Genomic DNA, 25,999 nt, shown 5'->3' on the forward strand with positions numbered 1-25,999 from the left:
TACATACATACATACATGTACAGACATTTTGTCCAAACTACTGTAAATAGTAGAAAGTCATAACACAATTCACTGAATCTGTATTGCACAAACTGTACTGGCTTATTTACATGAATGGAAAATTTAATCCCTTCAGACCAATAAAAGTAGTTTACTCTCTCACATCTTGTAAAGTTGGAAGTAGGTAATGAGCTATGACATCATCAAATGAGAACCAATATTCCATTTTCCAAATATTTGATAATAAAATAATTTAACAGATAATTTTGTAACATATCTGATTTTCCAACCACTACTGAATGTCTAGAAGACATTTTCAAATTATACATATTCTTTATGGATTAAATGATTGACTTAAAATGATTTAAATATCTTTGCACGTTTCTGTAGTAGTAAGCATAAAACCAAAATTAAAATTCATAAGAAATAGGTTTATTTCCATTAAATTTAATCACTTTCCTTTCACTTTTAAAAGCCCAAAACAGATTTAAAGTTGTCAGAACAAAGAAGCCTTGCACTGGAAGTGTACTTTCTATCTACCTTCACATGCAATACACCAGTGTTATGTGGCCATTAAAATCCAGGATGTTAGTTTATTTCTGAGATTGTTTACATGGTATTCTACATCTCATGCAGTTCACTGTGTTAATGTGATTGAATGGTTCATTAATAGTCACTTTACAGTCTATAATTAATTACTACATCACTGACTCTGGGCTCCAAGGGTGAGTCTCGTTTAGTTAAATCTAATTTGAATTGTCAAAGTCAAAAAAATGCAAGGATACCTGAATCATTTAACATTTGTCTGTGATAAAATACATTTATTTAATTCAGAACTTGAGTGAGTTGGATAAAAAATACTAAAAATTGAAAATAATAACAGCTTGAGATTTCTCAGGTAAATCTATTACCAAATTATTAAAATTAAAAGTAATTTTGGATGTCTGTTTATTTCAGTTGCTTTTAATTTCTTAGATTGTTTTCATCATAACCAACATGTCACACAGTTCACTGTCTTAAAGTGATTGAACATTAATTTAGCATATGCACAGTCTATGATATAATTATTACATGGAACCAAAGGTATATTATCTGGGGCCAAAGCTTTATAACTATAGTCTAGCTAAGAATTGTAAATCCAATATGGATTGTCAAGGTCAAATATGTAAAGATAGCTGAATGATTTATGATTGTCCATAATAAAATCATACGATTTTGAACTTGAGTTTGGTAATACCATACTACAACTACAAACTGATCAAGATTTCTTCTGTACAGTAATTGTGTACAAAAATCACTGGAATGTCCATGATAGATTTCTAGACTCTGGTATATACAATACAACTGTATATGAGTATACAATATCAGCATTCCCACAGACCCTGTAGTTCACTCCAGAGTCCATGGTATTCCCTGTATAAGCAATCTGAGGCTTGGCATGGTATAGCAGTGGCACATATGTGAGTACTCTGTCTACAGCTAGTCTGAACCTTTTGACACTGTGAACTTGATTGTCGATTATCTAGCTAGCTGCATTCTTTGGTAAATATACACCAAAGTGTCAATGTTTTTACAATTTCTCACTGGGTATTTCATCTTTTTTTATTTCTTCCTTTTTCTCAGTATTGGAGGCTGCATCATTGCCAGCTGCTGAAGTGTCCTCAGCTTTGGTTTTGACTGGTGTGCTCTTTGGCTTCATCTTACTGGTACTTTCATCTGCATCAATTCTGGTGTGTTCGGTTTTGATTAATTCCATCAGTTCATCCTAAATAACAGCAAACATAACACACATGTGATAACATTTAATCTAATTTTGTTCTTTTTATCAAAGTCCAAGAAAGAGTTGATTTTCAGCAGTATATTCAATCACTTTATGTTTGATATGACTTTTAGATGGTCTTCTCCTGGTACTTTTTATACCGCTGCAACTGCTTCTACTGCGCTGTAGATTATTTCGTAAGGTTTCAAGTTTTCTATGTTCCTTTTCTATCATATCCAGAAGGTGTTTCTGTTGGTAGGAAAAGACAAGGGAGTCCCTTTGTCTAAGACACTTTTATCAATGGACACAATCTACACAGCAACATAAAACCCTTCCTTGTGAAAAAACCCTGAATTATCCTGCTAGTAAAGTGACACTACACTCTGTTGACAAAATGGCATACCATGGACAATGAACATTAAACCATCAATGTTTGTGACTGTGTTTTATAAACTCATAATTTACAGCAATTCTGAGAAGGAGAAAGGCAGCTGTATGGCTCAATCACATTGTACTGATTGTTTGGCAATTTCATTGCAAAGTACAAGTTTAAAATATTAAACATTGATGAAAAGGACAATGGTGTCTTAGATTATAGACCAGCATTTACTAGTCTATGCTCATCGTGGCATCCCAAAAGTTCATGGTAATCACAAAGTTTTAACCAACTTATTTTTCAGAAATTAAGGTTTATATATTGTAGTAACCCATTACACAGCTGTCTTCAACTTCAATATAATCGCTGTAAATTTCAACCACTGCATACAAGGAAAACAAAAAAATTAGCAACATAGCTTTTTTCCTATGAAAAACCATTCATCTCGACACTGCAACTATAAACATTTAAAGTTATATATCTATCAGTTTGTTACCTTCCAACCCAGCATATCAGCCAATGCAATACAACCATCATCACAATCTCCTTCATAAGCTACATCCCTGTCACATAAGGAGAAAAAATACAACATTTTAGGCTGAAGAAAGCAGAGAGTTTTTTTTTCTGAACACTGTCAAGTCCAAGTACATCACTGTGCTTAATGTGGAGTAGTTGACTAAATAAACATTGATGATGAATTAAGTGTCACAGGTATGTTAAACAGATTAGACAGCTGTTGATCAAAATATGTAGTATATGGATTGTTAAGATGACATGCAAGAACAATGTACATGTAGTCTAATCCCAAGAATCAAAATATCACATAAAAGTGTGTGACTGTAAAACTGACCTGTAGTTGTTGGGAGAATCAAACTCTAATCCTTTGCCCATTCCTAAGAACTGCATCAATGGATCAGTCTGAAGTAATAATCAAATACACAATATTACAAAATATTTGGGGGCACTATATGCTAACATGAGAAATTTAATTCACACTTCATCATACTCTGCACAAAACTATGATCTACACAGGATAGGATTAAATGAAACACCCCTTTTGCATCTTCTGTTATGCTAGTGATGAAACATTTGACCAATTTGTCTACTACAAGATCTCTAACATCTGTTTGGAATGAGCTTTATAATAATAACTCTAGAGTGTTCTCTAGTTTTGACCCAAAAACCTGCTGATAGGGTGGAATGACATGTCAAAGCCCTTCTGTGTAGTAACTATGTGCATTTGATAAAACCAGTAACAACCAATTGGTCATTCTGGCTTTGTATTCTAACACCGTTACTCCTACTATCATACTCTTCTTAAGTTTCCTGCTTCAGAATGAGTTCTCAAATGACTTTCAATCACCAGAATTTATAATTTATTGGACCCAGATTGACAAAGTCTTGGCAAAATTGCAATGTCTACTTATCACTTCAAACTATGTACAATAACTGTTTTCAAATTCCAGTGATTACTTTATTTACCTGACCACACTTTTCTTTATTGATTAATAATCTGGGGCAGTCATCTGACACTCTGGGAAAAAAAAGAAACTTTTATTAGCGATTTTCCTTTTTCAATTGTCTTTCCCAAAATAAAGCTTTCTAATGCATGAAGTCTATTATAGCTTTATCATCATGTCAATAGTGGATACAAAACTTCTTGGGCATGTGAGACATACCTATGAAAACTCTATTTGATGTGTATTTAGAAAGCAAGAGGTACAAACAAAAGGTTGAACAACTATGGATTCACCCATGATTACTAATGGTAACCAGGACTTACCGACTGACTAGAGAGGCAAAAGGTTGAACAACTAGAGATGTACCCATGATCAACAGCAAATCACACTTTGGAAAGTCCTGTTGACAAAAAGTATTGCATAAATGACAAATTTATGAACATTCATAGTGTCAAAGTATTCACTCTGTGGTCAGTGATGGCATAAAGGTCATGTCCTGGAAGAATTTCCTAAGATATGTGACCAAATGGAATGTTACACAAATACAGTATGATTTTCTAAGATAAGTAATCAAAGACAATGTTACACCTTCTCTCTCTGTCTCTGTCTGTCTGTCTGTCTGTCTGTCTGTCTGTCTGTCTGTCTGTCTGTCTTTCTCTCTCTCTCTCTCTCTCTCTCTCTCTCTCTTTCTTTCTTTCTCTGGCACTTCCAAGTCATCAACTTAAATCAATACTATTTATTACTAACCTTTTGTACAAGACCAAAGAACCTTCCTGGTAAGGCCTCACCAAAAAACACAATATCTATGAAAACAAAAATTGGTATTTAATTCCTTAATGCTTTCATAGAAGACAGTAAATGATGAATTTGCCATAATACCACAAGTGCAAGTTTACTGAGAGTGTAATGTTGACTTCAAACACAAGCCAGTACCATGGACAACTGGTGTGTAGTTTTGAATTCTCCAAACAACACATTCTTTATCATAAGCAGAAAAAATTACTTGAGAATATCAAATATTTGAAGTAACAAACCTGGTTTGACAACTCCTTCACACTCTGTACATGATGGTATTTTATCGTCAAAAATCTCATCTGAAAAAAAAGAAGCAAAACATTTCTCACATTATAGATGAAAAATACATTCAGAATTCACAAATGAGTTCAACAGAGTCAAAAATGAACTCGATTTGCAACAGAGTGAACTTTGGGAGATAAACTTTTAACACAAAAATATTTCAGTGATATGATGCAGCCACATGAAGACAATACTCACCTCTCATCCATTCATGGGTATATTCTTTATTACACCCTAGACAGTGACCTGTATGAAATGTCCCATGAGCCTCGACCATCTTATCACCTGGTACCCCAGCTACTCTCTCTAATGTATCAATATTCTGAATAAAAAGTATAAAAATTTGATAAATATTTCTGAATCACAATATTTGAAAAGTTTCTGATTCATTTTGATACAAATTATGAATCACTTTTCAAGAGATCAAAACTATCCAACTCTTAAGAGATTCACAGAGAAGGATTATTGAATTTTGTAAAGAACATAAAGTTTAATTTTGCCTCAGCTTGTCAAGTACCTACAGGAAGGGTTTGCTTCACTGGATAAAACATAAAGGAAATTTTAACATACAGTAACCATATTTACCATATGTGATCTAAAAGCAATGAGAAATGTGGATTTGTGTTCCTCAAAATACGACTACCTAAGATCGTATTTTTTAAAACTATGCTGGCCATTTTTGAACAAAATTGCTTGCAAAAATGATTTTCCATAATTTGGCAAATCCAGCTGACTCCTTCCAACTGGTACATGTTATTCACTTTGATGTAGAATGGCAACAGTAATACCATAGACTTAAATACAGGGTACATAATTATACCATTATATCATGCATAAGCCAAAAATATGGAATTTATACTCTGGTCGTTCTGCATCACAATAATGTGCATCTATGTCACGACAATGCATGTCTACATCACTGTTCTGCTGTGTTTGAAATGTTCAAAAATAGTCAAAACGTTCAAAATTGCCATTACTTTTCTTTGTTGTTACTGGTGGTGGTATAATTATGTTATTCTCCAATAATTTTCTTCATTCAGCTGGAAAATACTTGTGACCTAAAGGTTGTCACTACTTGTCTAGCGACTCATAGTTACAAGGACCACTTAGGTCACCGTATTTTCCTTGGCTGAATGAAGAAAATACTTGGGAATAATATCTAAATAATAAAAACATTAAATAAAAATAAATAAATATAAATAAATATAAATATAAATTTAAATATTTGGGAATAATATCTAAATATCTAGATCTGACTATCCAGTATCTGATAACGTAATGAAATACTTACCTGTGTATAATTCCTCAGTAGTAACTGTTTATCTGATAACATTTTGATAAAATAATGACATGGAGTTGGTTTGAAATTTCCTGGATACAATTCTTTGGAAAGGGTAAAGAATGGTTCTGGATTTTCCTGAAACATAGAATATTAAGATGTAAGTGGCCACTCCGGGATTTAAAGTCATCATTTCATATCATTGTTATATTACACCACTATATTTAAAGCAAAAGTACGATAAAAAGAATTGCGTAAATGAAAGCCATTTATTTGAATATTTACTGATGTTTATCAATTTAGGGTGAATATAAAAAATCGTTTTAGGTATTCACCCTCATTCCACTTTGTATTTGATTATATCATCTACAGTGATTTGTTTCCTTTCAAATTATGCAAAAAAATCAGGCAAAGTTTCTTGCAATTTTTAAATTGTAATTTTTGAGGAAAAATTTGCAATGTACAGATAGATAAATATCAGATCAACTTTGCATTGAAATATAATGTTGTTTTACACCAAAACCCTTCAATTCTATGTCAAAGTATATAGACTGATTATGACAAGAAATATGGTGAACCTAGTTACTTGCAAAGGAAACATTACCGGTACACTCCGATATCTAGATAAGTATTAATTCTATTGTTACAATCTAAAATTGTGTTGACAGGAAACCAAGAATTATATCCAAAAATAATTTGAACTTACAGAGGTTTGTACCGAAAAGGTTAACAGTTCCATGTTTTGTGTACTTACTTTGAAGTATCCTAATTCAAATATAGCCTGTGGATTAGGGAGGTTGTACTTCTGTAGATTGTCATATAAACCAGAACCTGGACTACGAAAGTCTGGAATTCCTGCAGCTTTGGAGACAAGATGATAAAATAATGAATGAGATAATACCATGAACTGAAAATTTACTTATGTATATGTTGGTGATCAAGATTCCATATACAGAATACAGAAATAAGAAGTTCTTGATTGCTGTGTCTCATAAAATGGAAAACAGCACTTTAACTATATAAGACATGACTATAATTTATACTTACATGTTGATATACCGGCTCCAGTCATGATTACAATATTTTTGGCTGATGGAATAAAAATAGAAAAACAAAATTATTACAGTCAGCAGGTTTACCACAAACCTCTGAGTCAACAATAGCATGTATACATTTAAAAGGTTGACAAACATATCCATTGGATAACAGTAGTAGGATGCAACAATCTCTACATCTGATGTAGAAATGGACAAAATTATGGGATACAGTGGAAAAATACAGACAAGTAAGACAGGTAAGATTCATAAAACAAATATGTTATAATACATTTTTGACTCGCTGATGAAAATATAGAACTGTATTTGTAACCACAAGTTTTCAACCAATATGTCACTGGCAACATTTCAACTTTTATATCAAAAGTTACCCATGATGATGATGATAAAATACTAAAAATGATCCAACAATAACCCATTTCACATTCATTGGGTGTGTATAAGTTCAACCTTAAGCTATAGACATGCAGACCAAAAACAAGTTTCATAACAGAATACCAGTAATACAAGACCTTAAGTTTAGGGACTGTACACTGCACTTGCCTACTGGGTAATGACACATACAAGTAGGGCAACAGGACAAAGTTATCTATCACACCAGGAGAATAAAACAACACTTAGAACGGCAAAGGTTACAGCTAATGTGGCATCAACATACTGAAGAAACACTGTGAAAGTTACCATCACAAAACTTGAATACAAATTATACCTTTTCCTTCCTTGATGTACTTTGCAATACCCTCAAAATTTATTTCATCTAATATTTTAGGTTTTTCTGCCTCTTCTCCAGAACCAGTTGTAAATCTGGACACTTTCTCCATCAATTTAGTTAAAAACTCCACTGAAAAAAAAAGAAATATCATCAATTAATTACTTTACAATTGAAAAAACATCTTAATTAAAAGTGTTATTTTTCACTTGATATGAATACTATAAACAATTGCAGAAAACATGTGAAATACTTTCCTTGGGTGCTATGGATTGCAGGTAAGGTAAGGTTACAATATCGAATAAAATCCAGAGTGCTATTTCATATAAGATCCTGGGCAACTCTCTTATAGTTTGGGTGTGGGGACTTTGGGGTTACTTACTCTCTCCGTCTGCTTGTTGTTCACCCTGTGTTTCTTGTGAACTGCCTTCAGCACCTTGGCTTTGTTCAGTGGAAGTGTCGTCTGGTTCTTTATCAACCTTTGGGGCTGTGTCTCCTGCTTCTTTAGACTGAAGATTGTCTGTAAAACAGATATTCATACAGCAATATGCAAATATATCTGAGTGCAATATCAAAGTAACCCAGACACTTGTCGTGGTCTCACTATCTCAAGTGATTTGAAAGATAGGATTGAGGAAGTGAGATCATAACAGTTTCAACTAATTTGAAAGCTACAGGCAGAACTTTGTAACCATAGACCCTACACGTAGGGTCTATGTTGTAACTGACCAATCTCAATTGGATAGAAAATCAAAACATTCTGATGATGAATGTATGCATAGCTTTTACACGTTACAAAGATGACCAGCACTCCGTCTACCATACATTCTACAAAACACTACCTTTAGTTGTCAATGAAAATGCAAGTAACTAAAGTTCTCATCAAATTCAATAGATCTCTTTATTTGTTTATTCTGACTGTCATTATTCATTGAATTGCGAAACGTTAGTTGGGATTGCGCAATACATCTACGTATGGAACATTTCTTTATCAAGTAGTTTGACCTTTTGACCTTTAGTTACAGCTGATCAAAATATTTCTACGGACTACTTGATAACCAGATCCATTAATGTTTTCAAATGAAATACTAAAAGGGAGTTGTTACAATATTTTCAAGGGTTACTGAAATCAAGGAGGTTTAAGAGAACCCTTGAAATGTACATATTTTTCTCAAAGATCAGAGATTCAGTACATAAATCTATCACAGTTTTCTTCAAAGATGCTGTAAACTTGATCAAATCCATATAAAATCTTTCTTTATAACCTATGCTTTTGCCTGTGTGGCACTTTTACAACAAAAGATGTTCTTTATAGTCATGGAATAATTTTCATCACCACACTCGGAGTAGTACACCTTGTTCAGAAGTGGACAATTAACCAACTATATGATATATCTTTAAATCTTACACTTAGTCATTATTTTTACCTTCAAAAGTCTTAGTTACATACTTTTGTGAAAAAGATATCAGATATAATTTTTTACATAGGGTAAGCTTGGTCATCCCTGGGAAGACTTAATTCAATATGGTCCCAGGTGAGTAGATGACAATAAGGGTTACTCAATTACTAACATGGACATTATCAATTAGCAGAACTATAATGATTGACTTTACTTTAAATGATCAATGATGTTACCCTTCCTAACATCAATTATTCTGATAATTAAATAATGCTACATCGGTTGTGTATGCATTCTCAGTTGATGGCTATAAAGTTGATTTGTTTATCTATAAACTTACTTGATATCATTTACCTGCAGAAATTATTCACACACAATAGAAATTTAAGTTCCTTGATTAATGCAATCAACGTGACTGTGTAGATTTTGCTGTTACATCTAGTTATAATGGTTGTCTCAACAATACATTTTTAAATTCTTTAATATAGATATGATTTTTCAACAGTTGTGCACAGGCCCTCTATAGATGAACTCTGAGCTATCAAAGGAACGTAAGCTGTTTATCAAATAAAGAAAGATTTGATTCACATACAGAAAATGTGTCAATCTTTTCAAAAAATATAAGAATTAAATATGACATTAAATTAAGTGAATGATGAAAATAGTGATAGTCTGAAAATCATGACATTTTGCAAGACTTTTCAATTTGCTGTTATACTAGACTTGTTTGAAATTCCAATAATTTCCTTGTAATACAAGACAAAGTAACAATTGGTCAAACAAACAAACAAACAAATTAAATTTCTATAGCATCCATCATAATCATAATCCATATGACATGTACATTTGCATATTATCACCTACTACAAAAATCTAATCGACCGTACACTGAAACTTACCTTCGCGTTCCGACATTGGTCTTGTTAGTTTGTAGCTGTTTTCTTAGTGATACGTCTACACGTCGCAAACACACCAAAATAGATATGACTCCTGCACAGCTTGCACTCTCGATCAAACTCAACTCTTGTAGGGTGAAAAGTCACTTTAGTCCAAAGGGCGTACCAGGGCATTGTGGGAAATTCTTGTCCAAAAAAATGGCGTCGAGTGTGAATCACTACGAGCGTATGCAGAAGTTACAAGAAATCCAATACCAGAGGTAAAACTATTTATTAATCAAGATACGTTTGTGATAACAATCATGGAGGCTATAAATGAGCAGTAGCCATTATGATCTTAATTTGACCTACGTGCTTTCCTGCACAAAACATGAGTTAAAGTGTATGTTTACAATTCGACGAATATCTGAATATTGAATAACCGCGATTTTCAAATGGCTGTCCCAACTCGATCAACGGATTTTGGCAAGCAACCAAATTGTAAACACTGCCAGTTATCCAGTGAACGCATAGCCACCAATATTTGATTCGAACAATTATTTATGTCTGTAGAAAATCGCAAGTTTTGGTCTGACCACTTGGTGTTGACGTTCTTTGATTAATTTAAGTTTGTCCTACGACCTCACACATACATTGATGTACGTGTATGGGACGCGACTCTGACTAGTTTATGTCCCTCAACAACAGGTACATAGTCATAATCGCGTCCCGTATATCGTCTGCAAGCAAGACTAATGCATATGTACCTCAGCTTACCTGTCAAAGTTATTTGCACTTCAGAATTTATTTATCTGATGTTTAAAATATATTTACCACTGATCTGTATATTTTGTTGTAGAGAACGACAGAGGTCACTGCTAGAAGAACAACTAAATGCATACCTTGGCTCCAGTGATAGATTGTAAGTATGGTATACCATGGATGTATTAATACATCTGTGGTTGTACAAATACTCTCGATGCGTTTAATAGTCAGCTGTGGGAAATTATTTTGTTAATTTTGAATAATTGTAATATATATTGTCTGTTTTGAAAGCACCTAGTTTTTATTCAGTGGTCAGGTCGTTGAATATTTCTGTATATTTCCTTCATTTAATTTGTAATATTTTAAATTGTATTAAACAGATCCAAACTTAAAGCAGCAAAATTACAAAATTATTGGAAGAAGGTTTGTGAAGATGAAAGAAAAGCCAGAGTTCGGAATGAAAATCTACTTCGTGATTTCAATAGGCTGGAGTCCTATATCAATGCAATGTCCTTAAAAACAGAACGACTAAGATCATTGAAGGTATGTACATATTAAGAGTTATATGTTTGTTTTTCTTTTCTATTTGTCTTTATTTTGTGTTTATATCAACTGTAAGAAGATACATTTGTACCTTCTCTGTGTCCTTCATGGACATCTCATGAGAGTCTAGTAGGTGAACATTTATATTTAATCCTGTCAAATAAAACAATCATGAACATTATTACATTGGGCTGAAAAAAAAACAAGTTGTCTTAACCTTGACATATTTCTGTGTATATAGAACCAGTATGAAGAACAGGTAGAAAGAATGTACCCAAGATGGAAAGAACAAATGGAACAACAGCTTCTACTTAATCAGGTAGGAACCTTTACATACACGAAAACTTATTCCAATGATAAGAAATAATGTTTGTTGACTTTATAGCTGCAGTAGTGTCATCGGTTATTTGTCTCATTTTTTTACAAATGAATCACCGTAATTTTCTCGTTAGTATTTAAGTAACAGTGGCAATTATAAAGTTGAAATACCATACTTTTTAAACTATGGTATTACCAGGGTAATTAAATCAGCTATAAATGAGATTGAAAATTGGAGGAAATTTTTTACCTAACCAGGTGGCAAACTATAGTTATGATGACATATATATAAGATTTACTAAAGGAACTTTGTCACAGTCTTGATCCCATACTTTCATGAAGTGTTCAAGTGGTTGTGCCAGTTTGCAATTACACAGTTAAATTGTGTATTATATATCATGTATCATAATAAGTATCACATACTAAATATATTTTCTATTTGGTTTCGAAAGCTACAAAGTGGAAGTCCACCCAGTACTGGTCCAAGTACTGCTCCTGGGCAGCTACATTTCCCAGCTGGTGGGTTGTATACCAGTCAGATGCCCCCATCTCCAGCTCAGTATCTTGCACACCAGCAGCCATCGGCTGCTGCCTACTCTATGCTACAAGGCCAAGGTTATGGTGGTTATGGTATGTCCCCTGGACCTTACAGTCAACAGGTACCAGCAGGGTCAGCTTCACCTGCTGCAGTTCCACGTACAGGAGCACCAATGGCAGACAGAGTTGGTCCACATAGACAGCAAGATCTACAGCCCATCACTGAAGCAAGTACTGATAATTCTGCTTCAGTTGATGTTTCTCAAAGGACAGAGGAAATATTACAACCACCAAGTATGTATCACCCAATGTCTGGTCAATATGGAGGACAGACCACACAGCAGGACTACAGGTCTGCACCAAACTTTCAAAGTGATCCTTATGGTAGAAATCAAGGTTTCACAAAACAAAGTCCCGAACAACAAAGAACAACTCCAAGTACAACTCCTAGGGGAATGTATGGTGAACCCGATCGGGTCCATCCTGTACCAGCCAAACGAAGTCCTAGAGAAAAATCTCCAAGGGTACCAAGACGACAGCTGATGATGTCTGACAGTGATGAGGAAGATGATACCAAACCATCAGAAGAAGAGATCAGAGTGGCTGAAATGGCTGTCAAAGAACGAGAACCACCATCTCCAAGGGAAGATTTTAGGCAGGTTGAGCCAGAGGAAAATATTATCAGTGTTTTATCTGATAAACTATCAGGTAGGATAGGGTCATTGTCACTACTACATAATTATGCAATTGTTTTGTAACACAATTTCCATTTTGTGATAGTAAATTATAGTCTTTGTGAAAATACAAATGATGATGTTTTCCTGTCCAACTTTGATTTGATGTGCATTTATGTAATGAGGTCATGATGTCTCTATATGATAAATACATCAAAAGATAAGCTGGGTTTTTGCATTCAACCTAATTGGATATAAAGATATGAAATATCAAGTTTGTCAATGAATGCTGTAAGTTAGGTCTCAGATAAGTACTTTTAAGCTAATATATTACTGAATTAATTATTATGAATGTCCATGTTTATGATAAATAATCCTGATTTTATATCCACTTGATATAGATTTTGATATCAGTGACCAGTTGCCAGGAATTGATAACATTGAAGTACAACGTCAGGAAGAGAGGAAACCCATAGTGATACCCAGTAGGGAAAGAGCAGATAGTGGAGGTGATGTCAGTGATATCAGCTTACCATATGATGAGGAAAAATCACAAGAGCTATCTCCAAGGCAACCATCACCTAGGCAACCATCACCAAGGGTTGAATCCAGAATACCCTTAACCAGAGAAACATCTAGAAGGTATTATAATTTGATGATATGACCTAGTTGAATGTTTAATGGCTTAAAACTACAGACTGTTTGATAATGGTACACACCCTCAGTCCCTGTACAGTGGTAGTTTCCTAAGCTACTGGTATACAAGGAGTAGTATGTAAGAGTTTATTTCATAGACTATGTCAGTCCGGTAAAGTCATTGTGAGATTGTTAAAGTCTTCTTTTTAGAAAATGAGACTGAGGGTCTCACCAAAACACAACTCTGCAGGTTTCTGAACACTTACTAAACCATGATATATACAGTAAAATTAGTCTGAAAGATCAAGTCTTATGTAACTACTCACAGGTTGAAGTATAGTACATAAGCAGAAACAACAACTACTGTAGATCTTTCAGGCTAACAATGAAATGTGCAAACGATAATTTTCAAAAACAGAATGCAAAGAAACGCTTTTCACATATCTTATAAGACAATGTTTATACATGTATTATTGTATCTGAATTTCATTAATGTCGTCTATTTCTTATCATGTGAATTGTCAAGATTTAGTGATTTGCAACTGTCTGCTATAAAGGGACAGTGAATTGTAAATATAACATGTGGTTAGAATTTCAACAAATAATGACATATATTTCATTATTTCCACACTTGCAGTAGTATTGCCAGTGAGACTACAGGGCCATCTGTGACAATTAATGGTTTTTGGGCAATGGTGAAAGCTGTAGATGATGATTTAAGAATGTCATTGAGTCCTGGTAGAATGTACAGATCAGCGGAGTGCTCTCCCTCTATCAAGACAGAAATTATACAGTAAGTTGAATAATCACATGGATATAGCATAGTATAATTATGATAATGACATGTGTTTCCAGATCTACTGAGTATTAGTATTGTTAGTATTGTACATACCGGTAGTACTAGTCTATTACACGTGACATCATGTGTATACAATATACACCATCCCACTTGTTGTCAATATGTCTAAAGCATGATATTGCACTAAGACATTTACAGTGATTTATTGACATTCACCTGGACCTGGAAACTGTCTGTATGTGTGAAATAATGCCATGTCCTATCAGTGAAATGCCATACCAACCCTTATTTCTGTTGTAATTATTGTTTTACTTGGACAAAAACCTCACTGGAAAATAAGAGTTCATATTAATGCTTATATGAGAATGAATGGTTTACAGAGGTGAATGAGAAAGCAATTTTATATTTATACAACATTAATTATAATGTAATAATTGTAATATTTTGTTTATATTATTTATCTATGTATGGTTTATATTGAATCTAATAATTCACCAGTAGGACTAATTGAATTCTCAAAACGTGTTCTCACAAGGATGATACCAGGTTAGCATGTGATATAATATTTGTCATTAAAAAGTACAAAATGATAACTTATGTCTTTCATTTCATAGATCTGCAAATGAAAATCGTTCTCTGAGTCATCTTGACCCAGTAGCTGTCAGTATGGTCATTTTACGTGAACTACCATTGTTGGTGAGGGATACGCCGGCTGGTTCGTTGCTTCCTGATAAACTACTCTCCAGTAAATCATCCAATATTACAGAAGCAAATGCCAGGTATGTCATGTTGCTTTGATGGCAAGTGGCTAGTCTTAGGAGAAGGAAAACCTCAATTTATTTCTGACTAGTTCTGAAAAATAGGTCATGTCAAAAAATCAGTGCATATTAATATTGTTTTGCCTTTTACTTAGATCTTTTAACTCATCTGTACTGTAGAATACATTAACATTACGAGTCATATTAATAATCATTGAACCACTTATTCTTTGGAAGAATTTACTCCCATAAGTTTTTTCTTGTTAAGGAATCTATTTGATATGTTATGTTATTGTTCTTTGCTATTGTCGGACTGTAATAAATCACTGTGAAGCTTTCATTGTGTTGTCAACCATTCTTATGAAATACAAAGACTTCTCCTTTGATTAACATGTTTCTAACTAATATTTAAATAATTATAAAATTTCTTTTTTTGTGTGTGTTACTGCTTACAGGTCTTACATGTTTTCATCTTCTCTTAACTTCTGGGACAAACTTCTAAAGCATTTCTCCAATTTGATGAGTTATGCTATAATGCGTGCTAATGAAATAGCACAGATATTTGCACCCCTTCTTATCAGTGAGAGTTCTAGTATGAAAGATAAGGTAAGAAATATTATGAAATAACCACAAGGTGCTGTATGAATACAGTCTTTGGAATCAAACATTGACATTGATTGAGGAAATGTGATTAAGATAACAATTTGAAGGGAAAACCAGTGTCTTAGCATGTTTCTTGTGTGAAAAGTCTACTTCTTGAGTTACATTTCTTTCCTGGAGTTTACTTTAGTGTTGAGAAAATTTCCTCATATGGTGTTCACTAGTTATGGGACTCTTTCAAAAAGATGAATATACTGATATTATGAATTTTAATTTGGGGAATTGGAGAACTCATCCATAAGTACCAGGTAGATTAGTACAACAGGAGGTCTAAAGTCATAGAATAGGAGAAAAAGATTTTCATAAAATTATGAAACCAGTCTTAAAATATCCATTTTCGTATGAACACAGACAAAGTATGGTATAGTGCAATTAACCAACATGTTGTATACTACATCTTTGCAAAGTATATGATTTCTTTGTAGTTTTTGATGATAGCTCATGTTAAAATGAAGTCTCATATCCATTCATATTTGTTATATGGTCTTCTAGGCAGTAGAAGTTCTTCAGTCTATCTTGACTAATATGTCAACTGAAAGTGCTACCAATGAGTCATCTTCAACAATAGCATCATCACCAGTTGGTTCACCACAGGGTAAAACTGGATCAAGTAGAACTGAACTCAAGCCTGCTCCCCAGGCTTCCAAAGGTAAATGAAAAGATACTAACCAACCTAAAAGTTGAATAATTGCCTTCAGTGTGATGACTGCATCAAGTCACATTTTATGTAGTGCTAGTGGCTAGTTGGTCACAAATCAAAGAATATAGTATTGCATCCTGGCCGACCACATGATGTCTCTCATAAAATACATGTACATGGATGAGTGTTTATTTTTGGGGCGAGATGCCATCTTTTATATCTGAATCCTGCTTAGACTGAAAGATCAGCTGTCATGAGTGCTTTTCTCATCCCATTCCACAGGGGGAAGATTATGACACCCAGCGACTTATTTTACAGTCTGTCTAACAGAAATACAGAATGCACATATGCACACACACCCACAAACTTTGACAAATATGTCCCTTGTTTTACATACAGGTATTACAGAGAGAATAAAATTTAATGTGGACAGGGATGATGCTTATTAAGTAATTACTGTGTTTAAGGATAACAGTCCAATTTTGGATGTTTTCAGGTTTTTTGACATAATTATATCTATGCTTTGTCCATTGTTATTACTACTGTATATATGTTGTTTTCTAACCACTTCAGTTCCTGATATTGACATTGACGATGATCCAGATGAAGACAGTTTTTTTGACAGCAATGTTAAACTTACTGGTGAGTGTCAAGTTTTTACACCACATGAAGTTTTTCATTTAAACATTTTTACACATTTGAATGAGTCAGCCTGGTATGGCTTTATGTAAGTATACACACAGTGACTGTAGTAACGCTGAATTTGAATGCGTACTACTTTGTGTACTTATCAATAATGGATTTATTATAATTTTAGAATGTAACAGCTTACAGTAATTAAGTTATAACACATTATCTGATTAGTCTAGTTCTATTTCAGTTCATGCAATGCCAACTTGGTCATCATGCCACAACTGAAATGTATTACTTGTTATATTATTTTGTTAGTGAACATTAAGAGATTTTGCTATCATCTAACTGATGTGTGGTGGCAGCTTACTTCAGGATTAGTATTTGATTAGCTCACTGGTGAAGTGTATAAATGTACATAAATCTGTGTTCACTGGTCTTGGTAATCACAGGGTGTCTGATTCCATAAACCAGTACAGTTGCACTACATCATGTGTATACACTGTACATTGTGAAATCTAGATAAATTTGACTTCAACATAATGTGCACTGCGGTGATCAGAGTACGCAGCATTAACATTTTTGGAAAGTTTGTAGTGAGGTCTCAATATGTAGTCACTGTGTTAGACAAATTCTTTATCCTTTCTGTATTTATAGTGGTATGTAAGCACATGTTAGTCTCACTGTCTGCTTAGTATACATAGTAACAGATTATCAGAATTGGAAGATAACTTAGTTCATGGTGATTCATATTGAATTGTTATCCACCTTATAGAAACACCTGCATATCAAAAAATGATTGGTAGTGCTCAGCTGAGTACTAAAGCTTTATCTGATGATGATGATGATGAAGTGTCAGCTTTGGAGAAGACAGAAGAGGAAGATGAAATAGAGAAGGCAACTAGACTAACTCCTACATCATCACAGACAAAGTAAGTAACAAACGTAAGATGTTTAAATGGTGGTGTTTTCTCTACAGATAGTGGTAGAATTGGTTGTAAAATTAATTGTTGAATGTGATGTTATTTCCATGCTATGCCCTCCCCTAGAACATTGTCATCAGTGCATATTTTTACTAATACCACACTTTAAAAATGTAATGTCATATGTCTGACAGTGTTCTCCTCAGTGTTTTCTCCAGGAACATTGGTTAATTTGCATATGACTAATCAATTGTTTATCTATTGTTTTTCTGAAATGATAGGATATGGGCACATTATCCAATAAACTCTGGGGAGAACACTATGAAATACTAAACCTTGGAAAAGAGTGACAAATTCTATGAATTGATATATTTTTTATCCTTATTTGTTTCCACTCGATATATATTTTCAGGAAAGGGAGAGGTAATCTGTTATCATCACTTGGATTTTCCTATGGTAGTGATGATGAGAAGATAGAAAGTAAACTATCGTCGTCATGGAGATCTGGTAATGTAGTTTCACCAGATGAAAGTTCACTGATCAGTTCACCATCAGCCACACCAAGATCTCCTGCATACATACCTACAGGCATGGACTCTGGGTGAGTGACTTGAGACTTTATACAATGACATTTGTGACAGTGATGGTATTCAAATTCCACTAAATGAGTTACATTACTTGTGTACACTTTTAAGACAAACTTACAACAAAAATGATTTGCTTTCATCTTTCCAGTGTATTCTTCTGTGAAGTTCTGTCTAGAATACTGATAACCATCAAATCAAATCATATCGATGCAGTCAAGTAAAACCCATGCTGTTATTTTAGTGTGCCATATAGTTTAGCTCATCAAAATAGAAATCATATGTTTTATCATGCACAAATTTTAAAGTTTCCTTACTCAAGTCAACATCTCTTTTGAATATATAATTTTTTTTATCCCCCCCAGCAACCAATCACGAAATGAGTCTGCAGCTAAAAAGGCAGCTGCATTCTGGGATGGATCTGATTTAGACGAATCCGATTCAGTGGCTGTTCCCATGGGAACAGGAACACTTGGCAGTACTCAGAAAGATGATGATGAAGACAAAGATGATTTTGATTTCTATGATTAGATTTATCTGATTTTACAACCAGTTAGTTCTCAGTACCTGTAATAAATATTTGACCTGACACCAGAGGGTCAAAATAGAACAAGAAGGTTGACTTATTCTCACGTGCACCTACAGTAATGCATGTGTAATACGTGGAGCATAATAGTGTCAACTAAGAAATCGAATAATTGTCACTTTTATGATGCACCTAGGTGGTTACATTCAAGTTCAGGTAACAAGAATTCATGTATATTATAAGAAATGATATTTGACACAATGATGTACAGGTATAACAATGTAAGTTAAAATATGAAAATCTGATTCTCATAATTTATGTTTAAAATATAAATGGCAAATGACTTGAATTAATAATCAGTACTGAATATGTGATTGATTGATTGATTGAAATCAGTATTTTACCATTCCAGACTTATTAAATGTACTTATTAATTTTTAATCCAAAGGCAACAATGTGTTTATATTGTATCAATGTATAGATACACTCACAAAGAGATGTGTACATTTTTAAGGTAACAATGTGTTTATATTGTATCAATGTATAAAATAATGACACTCACAAAGATGTGTACAATTTAATGCATCTTATTTTTTTATTAGCGTAACAAAACATAAATTATTTCAATAAAGAAATGTACTTAGCAAACAAAGCAAAATGTGTGTATGTGTCTTTTCATTTGAGGAGTGTCAATCAAGCAATACTAGACTATATAACACTAATTGTTATGTCATGTTTTCTTCTGTCTTTGGTTGTGGTATACTTTGTTGTTTTCTTAGCAACGAGTCTTGAAGTTCTTTCATACGTTGGTCAATCTCTGTGATGCTCATCTCTCTACCATCTCCCTGATCACTGTCTCGTCTCTGTCTCTTGTAAGCGAAAGGCTGAAAAGAGTAACATATACATAGCAAATTATAGTTGGAATACTAATTGAAAGGAAAGAGGTACATGTATGATCACATATCCTACATATTCACTCTATAAAGTAAAGTTGATACATGACTTAATCCAATCAAATTGAAAATTGCATCATAAAGGCCAGGGATTCAATCCCAGGTTCTTGTAATAGTGTAAGCCATAATGATTATACTAGATCATTGGTTTGTTGTGGACCAAATTTTTCTATAGCTCTACCAGACAACTGTTTTTCACACCTATGTTTAACCCTAATAGGAACTGGGCCTTTATTGTTCAGTGCATGAAGATGAACCTGTTGAACCATTCCATGATCAGCTTTTCAAAACCAAACTGAATTGCAAAATTGCAATCTTTTGTCACAGTGTATCCTCATCAACTTGTCAGAATAAATGAAATTAGGAAATTAGACAGATGGCTATTCAACAGAATAAAGGGAATCTACCAATTACAAATACTACTGGTGGCAGGAAGGATGTCAAATGAACATGCCAAAGCAACTTTGAAAGGTAAAAAGCCCCCCCCCCCCCCCCCCCCAACACAAAATATCAAGAGGCCAAGAGCCTCACTCTGATTAACAAGAGCTACTTGTTGGAGTCATGCAAGAGGAGTATTAGAGTATCCACTCAATTACCAAATAACTTACAATTGCATTAAAGTACTCTGGAGACAGTCCCTCTAACTGTAGAACTCTGTCTTCTAGTCTTTTAATCCTTGTGTAGACATCTTTAGGGACTGGGTGGCCTATTGGAAGGATTAAGTAGAAAGACAGAATGCTACTGTGTAACCAGGAATTCCAACTATTCAAATGTTAACAAGCATTTTAATGAACACTGAACACATAAAACAAATGTGATTTTTAGAACCGATGGAACTATGTAAACAGGTGTAGGTAATGATATTTTATCAAGTTCACCATGTTTGTAAACAGGCTAGCAGCATTCATCAGTGTTTATTATCACACAATGTATATCTATGTGTCAATGTATCAAGCCGTTAAACATTTTCAACCTGCACTAGAGAGTAAAAAGAATTCTTAAGGCTACAGGTATTCAAAATATAAGAAGTCAATTTCATTGCATAAATCATAACTCTATCTTTCATCTAATGCTGCAGAGTTGACAGTATACAATATATTTGTTTGTAGTCTGTATGATGTATGATATGTCATGTCATGTCGGAATACTCTTGCATGTCAGCCTACCCTTCCCACTTGGCCAGTGAGGGCGAATGACATTATGTATCTTATGGTATAATTGCTTGCTGTATGGCAATAAAAACTGGTACTAGCTTTTTTGGAATTAGGTACTAGCACATGTGTGACTATATTGAAGTAAAATGGACTAACCCATTCCTATTTTGAGATGTTTCTCCATGTTACTTAGTCTTTCTTCAACTCCCCCAGGGATGTGAGTTTTGTGCTGAGTACTGGATGTTGAAGTACTAGGTTGAGGCCTTGATCTCATTGGTGAAGCTGGTAGTCTTGTTTGTGGCCCATGTGGATTTACTACCTTGGACACTGAAATGAATTACATAAACTATCTACTGTGATGACAGTAAATGCTATGGTTATTTTGGGATATAAGTTTGAAGTAAAATCTCCTGTAATAAGAGTATGTACATGTGGTGACAGTGACCAGACTATAGAATGCTGTATATTGGTATATAATTGTAAAATTTAGCAAGGACATCTTGCAGCGTCTTTGCTCAAGTTTTAGAACCTAGACACCAGAGGAAGACTTCTTCTTGAAATCTTGTAAGCGTTTATGGTTTATGGTTTCCCCTACCTGGATAATGGTGAGAACACAAGTAAAGTCTAACAAGGTCTTATATACTCACACATGTTCATACTTTAATAATATTTCAGTAGTTCTCACAAGCATCAGTCTGCATTTCATTACATGATCAAAACATATTCATTTCACAACTGTTCAAAATTTGTAGTATATATTGTGTTCCTTTGACAAAAACCTCTTTGATGGCAAACAAGTTGAACCTTTCAGCTATTTTTGTACTCAATCATTGCAGAGATGGCACATAGTGTACCACTATCACAAACTTTGTACCCAATCATTGCAGATAACATCTATCATTATCACACATACATGTTTCATGGTCAAGGACAAAACCTGCTGATAAAGGTTAACAGCTGACGGTACCTTTGACATGACTTTTACCACCACTACGTGGTTTGAACACAGCGTCTGTTCTGGCACAACTATCATCTTCCTCTGTTAGATCAATAATACCACAGAACTCCCTTCGATTATTATCATTCACTTCTACTTGCTTCCTTTCCATGAATGATGCAATTCTTCTTTCTATCTGGAGATAGCAGTTTGAAACATCTGATTGACATCTCTTGATTTATACTCACTTCATTAACTTACAACTAAAAACTATGAAATGAAGGCGAGAGATTGTCAACTTCACCATACTCCTGTATTACAAGGATGACGTCAGCTAATACAAAATTACTTGTTAAACTTTAACACCAATTCTTTTCAAAAAGGACAAACTTTCACAAATAATACCTGAGTGACTACACTAGATGAAAAACTTCCACATAGTTGTATTTCATCTAAAGATTGACAACAACAGTGTCCTGTCAATACAGTAGAACATACTAAATACTTACCTCACTTTTACTGGCATTGATTTGTATTAATGATGGATCTATTTTAGAAATATCAGGTTTAATATCACATTCTTCTCCTTCCATTGTCATATCTGTGTGATTCTGTTCTACTTTTATTTGCCTCTGATTCACTTCACTTAAAACTTGCTGTTGGCAAAAGTAAAAATAATCAAGAATTTAAATTAGGGAGATGCTGTGACTTAATATGAAATACTGGAGAAGAAAATTAAAAAAAGTCTGTATAGAGATTGAACTCAAGCTATTACATCACTATTACATACTTATTGCCTGGCTATTAGGGTACTAGTAGATGTCTATTTATACCTCAAGGGCTGTGCAGCAATTATTTCCCTGAGGCTGAAAGCTGATACGATAGTATTTCAAATAGTTACTACATAAGAGTATGAGAGGTAATATGATGTCTACTAGTGCTTGAATATGGCCAAGTGATAAGTGTTTCATAACACATCACATTCCCAGGCATGTATTCTTTCCAGAGTGAAAGAAAATCACTTGAAAGACTAGTCTCATGCTAATGTAATAGTGCCCTAGGGAAAATAGAAAACGACTATTGCCCTCTGTATGCAAACTGAGGTCACTATAGGTCACTAGTCCATACCACATAACATGACCAATCACTGAAGGTTGTATCAAAATGACATGTTATAATAATCATATGTATGTATGTATGTATGTATGTATGTATGTATGTATTTACTTATATAAATACATACATTTAGAATAACTGTTAACAATGTACAGCTTTTGTTGTTTTAACACATGTTGTATTGATGCTATATATGAACACATTTACCAGATTTATGTTATAAATTGATCTCATTTGTGAAGACACACAGTGAGATGAAAGACTCAAGTATTGACATAAAAGTTCCTCTGACTACAACAAATGACATCAGGGGTGATGTATACATACATACCTGTAGACTGGATATCAAGCCTTCCACCTGACCAGTCAAACTGTTCAATGTTGTCAACAGTGATGTAGATACTTGTAGCTGTTCTTGGTTAATTGACATACCACAAACTCTGTCTAAGTGGGACTGTGGAAGTGAAAAAAAATTCAACATGCATTTCGGTGTGTGGACATGGATGAGAGGTAGGCTGTGGGTGACACTTCCTACTTTCAAGGGTAGGAAGGTCATCTTGGCTATAAGCTACCTCTGGAAATATACGCTGCGGGGTCTCGATACGTAGGAGAGAAGACGTGTCGAAACCCCGTAGCGTATATTTCCCAGAGCTACCTTGGCTAATGACAATATTTGACAAATCATGGCTATAACACATGTATTGTGCTTAATATATCAAGACGATGTATGGCAGCATCATGGTACCATTATAGTTGGGTTAGTTCTGCTTGGTGACGGAGTAAGCTGGGACTTGATAATAATCATGTCAGTGACAATATCGAGTCCTGGCTTGCTCCGTCTGCAAGTGCAAAAGCAGAACCGGGGTGTAATTGACTATTCGATTGATTCATATTCCCTTCATGCTTCACTCATTAAAATAACACATTTACAATGAAATTTTAAAGACTTTATTCACTTGGGCCATTTCGGAACTGTTGACTTTATTATTTGTCTTACCTCCTGCAGAAAAATCTGCATCGAGCCAAGCACTTTGGTCGCCAAGAGGAGCTCCGTCATTATCTTCACCTTTCTGTACGCTGGGGAAGTCCCTTTGAACTCTGACCTGAATATTTGGTCACGTGAGCCCCGATTTGTAGTTGTCGGGATTCCCTTTTACGTCACTTCACTCATGAAGTAACTAGTAAACACGATAAGATGTTGAGAATACCTAGTTTCTTTCATTTTTTTGGAACTTTGTCATACAAGTCATATATTTTCTTTACTATATTACTGAAAACGGAATTGATATACCGTTAAATATTGCATCAAAAGTGTTTGGGGAGGCCGGGGGGTTACACATGTAAAAGCAGTACGAGCAGGGTCTTTTTCTGACTCGTGAAAAATATTTGAAAATGGTCAAGTACCGACGCTTATTGAATATATCATTCCATTTTATTAGAACACATTTTGCAACCATTTCACGAATCGTTTCTTGTTTGGGGACAGTGTTACCGATGTATAATGTTCGTGATAACGACAGTCATGTCGCGCGCTGCATGTAATGAAACTTGAATCGCGCGACGTGCACCGTTCCAAAGATTCGGTCGAACAAACGGCATTTGTTATCATAACGGTTTTCTGCAGTCTGTCTGAATGTAGTCCATAAGAAAGCTGTGGGTAAATTGAGGCTGGCCAGGACTTCAACAAAGATTGAAATCAGAATGGGAGCTGGTCCGTCTATTTGTGCAAACAACTGTACATGCATAGACGTAAAGGTGGGCTTGTTTGTACGATTTTTCACCTCTAGAAAAATGATTTAATCGGCCAAATTTCAAGATTACGAATTTACGTATTGTCAAAATTTTGTGCCGCACATACAACTGAAATGTGTTTTATTTCAAACTGTTAAACTTTGAAGTATCTTTTTCAGACTTTATTTTTATTTACAGTTTGAATCAGGCTTCCGGGCTCATGTAAAAGAAGAGGCAAACATATAGATTATAATACAAATTTCTACAAAAACTTCAGATGAGATAAATATGATTATCAATATCAGTAATCATTCAATAAACACTAAACATAAACCATATTAATCATCAATTAATACTGATCACCTTGTATTTTTTTTTTGTATTTTCAGAGAGCTACTCTTTCACCCTCACCGTCTGAGGAAAATGTCAAAACTCTTTCAGTTAGGGTGATTCCAGATGGAGGATGGCAAGATCAAGAACTATTTCTTACTAGTGATGGGACGATAACAGAAGGTATTGATGGAAAACTGGAAATCGTCTATGATGCAGATGGAAGCAACGATACAATCAACTCTAATGAAGTCACTGCTGCAGAGGTTACAACAGACATAGAAACACCAGTTCCAACAGCTGCTCTTGAGAATAACATTGATATTGAGACAACCGAAGTCATTACTGCAGAGGTTACAACTGACATAGAAACATCAGTTCCAACAGCTACTCTTGAGAATAACATTGATATTGAGGCAACCGAAGTCATTACTGCTAATGATACAGGGGACTCTGACATACCACCTTCCCTGCCAACAGATGTCATAAAGGGTAATGAAGAAGCAAAGATCACAGTCACATCAGGAGAAGGTGAAGGTATCGAGAATGTAGATACAAAAGAAGTAACAACCGAAGAAGACCTGTCACTAACAACAGACATACCAAGTAAAGCTCCATCAGCATCACAAGAATCTACTGATGTGGTTGTCAAGCCTGTGAAAGCGAAGAAACTCAGAGCCAAGAAAACGATCAGTGTGCCAACATTCCACAATCCATTCAAGAGGAAAAAGAAAAACAGTCGTTCAATTTCTGACGGTGATATGTCTAGAACTGGTGGTAAACTAGATTTCATAT

At 34.4% G+C, this 25,999-nt stretch overlaps 2 protein-coding genes across 2 annotated transcripts; both read right to left on the reverse strand.

Moving 5' to 3' along the window:
* Nucleotides 1–947: 947 nt before the first annotated feature.
* On the reverse strand, nt 948–10,140 carry LOC144451413 (NAD-dependent protein deacetylase sirtuin-2-like). Its single transcript, XM_078142249.1, has 14 exons — nt 10,015–10,140; nt 8,098–8,235; nt 7,716–7,847; nt 6,999–7,040; nt 6,706–6,812; nt 5,964–6,089; nt 4,871–4,994; nt 4,630–4,689; nt 4,343–4,398; nt 3,919–3,995; nt 3,618–3,669; nt 2,986–3,053; nt 2,632–2,698; nt 948–1,765 (listed from the first exon to the last, which is right to left on the reverse strand). Exons 1-14 carry the CDS (start codon nt 10,028–10,030, stop codon nt 1,571–1,573), a joined length of 1,260 nt encoding a protein of 419 aa, XP_077998375.1. The 5' UTR covers nt 10,031–10,140; the 3' UTR covers nt 948–1,570.
* A 9,568-nt stretch (nt 10,141–19,708) lies between these two features.
* On the reverse strand, nt 19,709–24,210 carry LOC144445572 (MAP3K12-binding inhibitory protein 1-like). Its single transcript, XM_078135183.1, has 7 exons — nt 24,141–24,210; nt 23,475–23,597; nt 22,537–22,683; nt 22,058–22,223; nt 21,247–21,417; nt 20,545–20,642; nt 19,709–19,867 (listed from the first exon to the last, which is right to left on the reverse strand). Exons 1-7 carry the CDS (start codon nt 24,198–24,200, stop codon nt 19,709–19,711), a joined length of 924 nt encoding a protein of 307 aa, XP_077991309.1. The 5' UTR covers nt 24,201–24,210.
* Nucleotides 24,211–25,999: the final 1,789 nt, after the last annotated feature.

This window comes from Glandiceps talaboti, chromosome 2, assembly GCF_964340395.1.
Source record: "Glandiceps talaboti chromosome 2, keGlaTala1.1, whole genome shotgun sequence".
Classification (NCBI taxonomy): domain Eukaryota; kingdom Metazoa; phylum Hemichordata; class Enteropneusta; family Spengelidae; genus Glandiceps; species Glandiceps talaboti.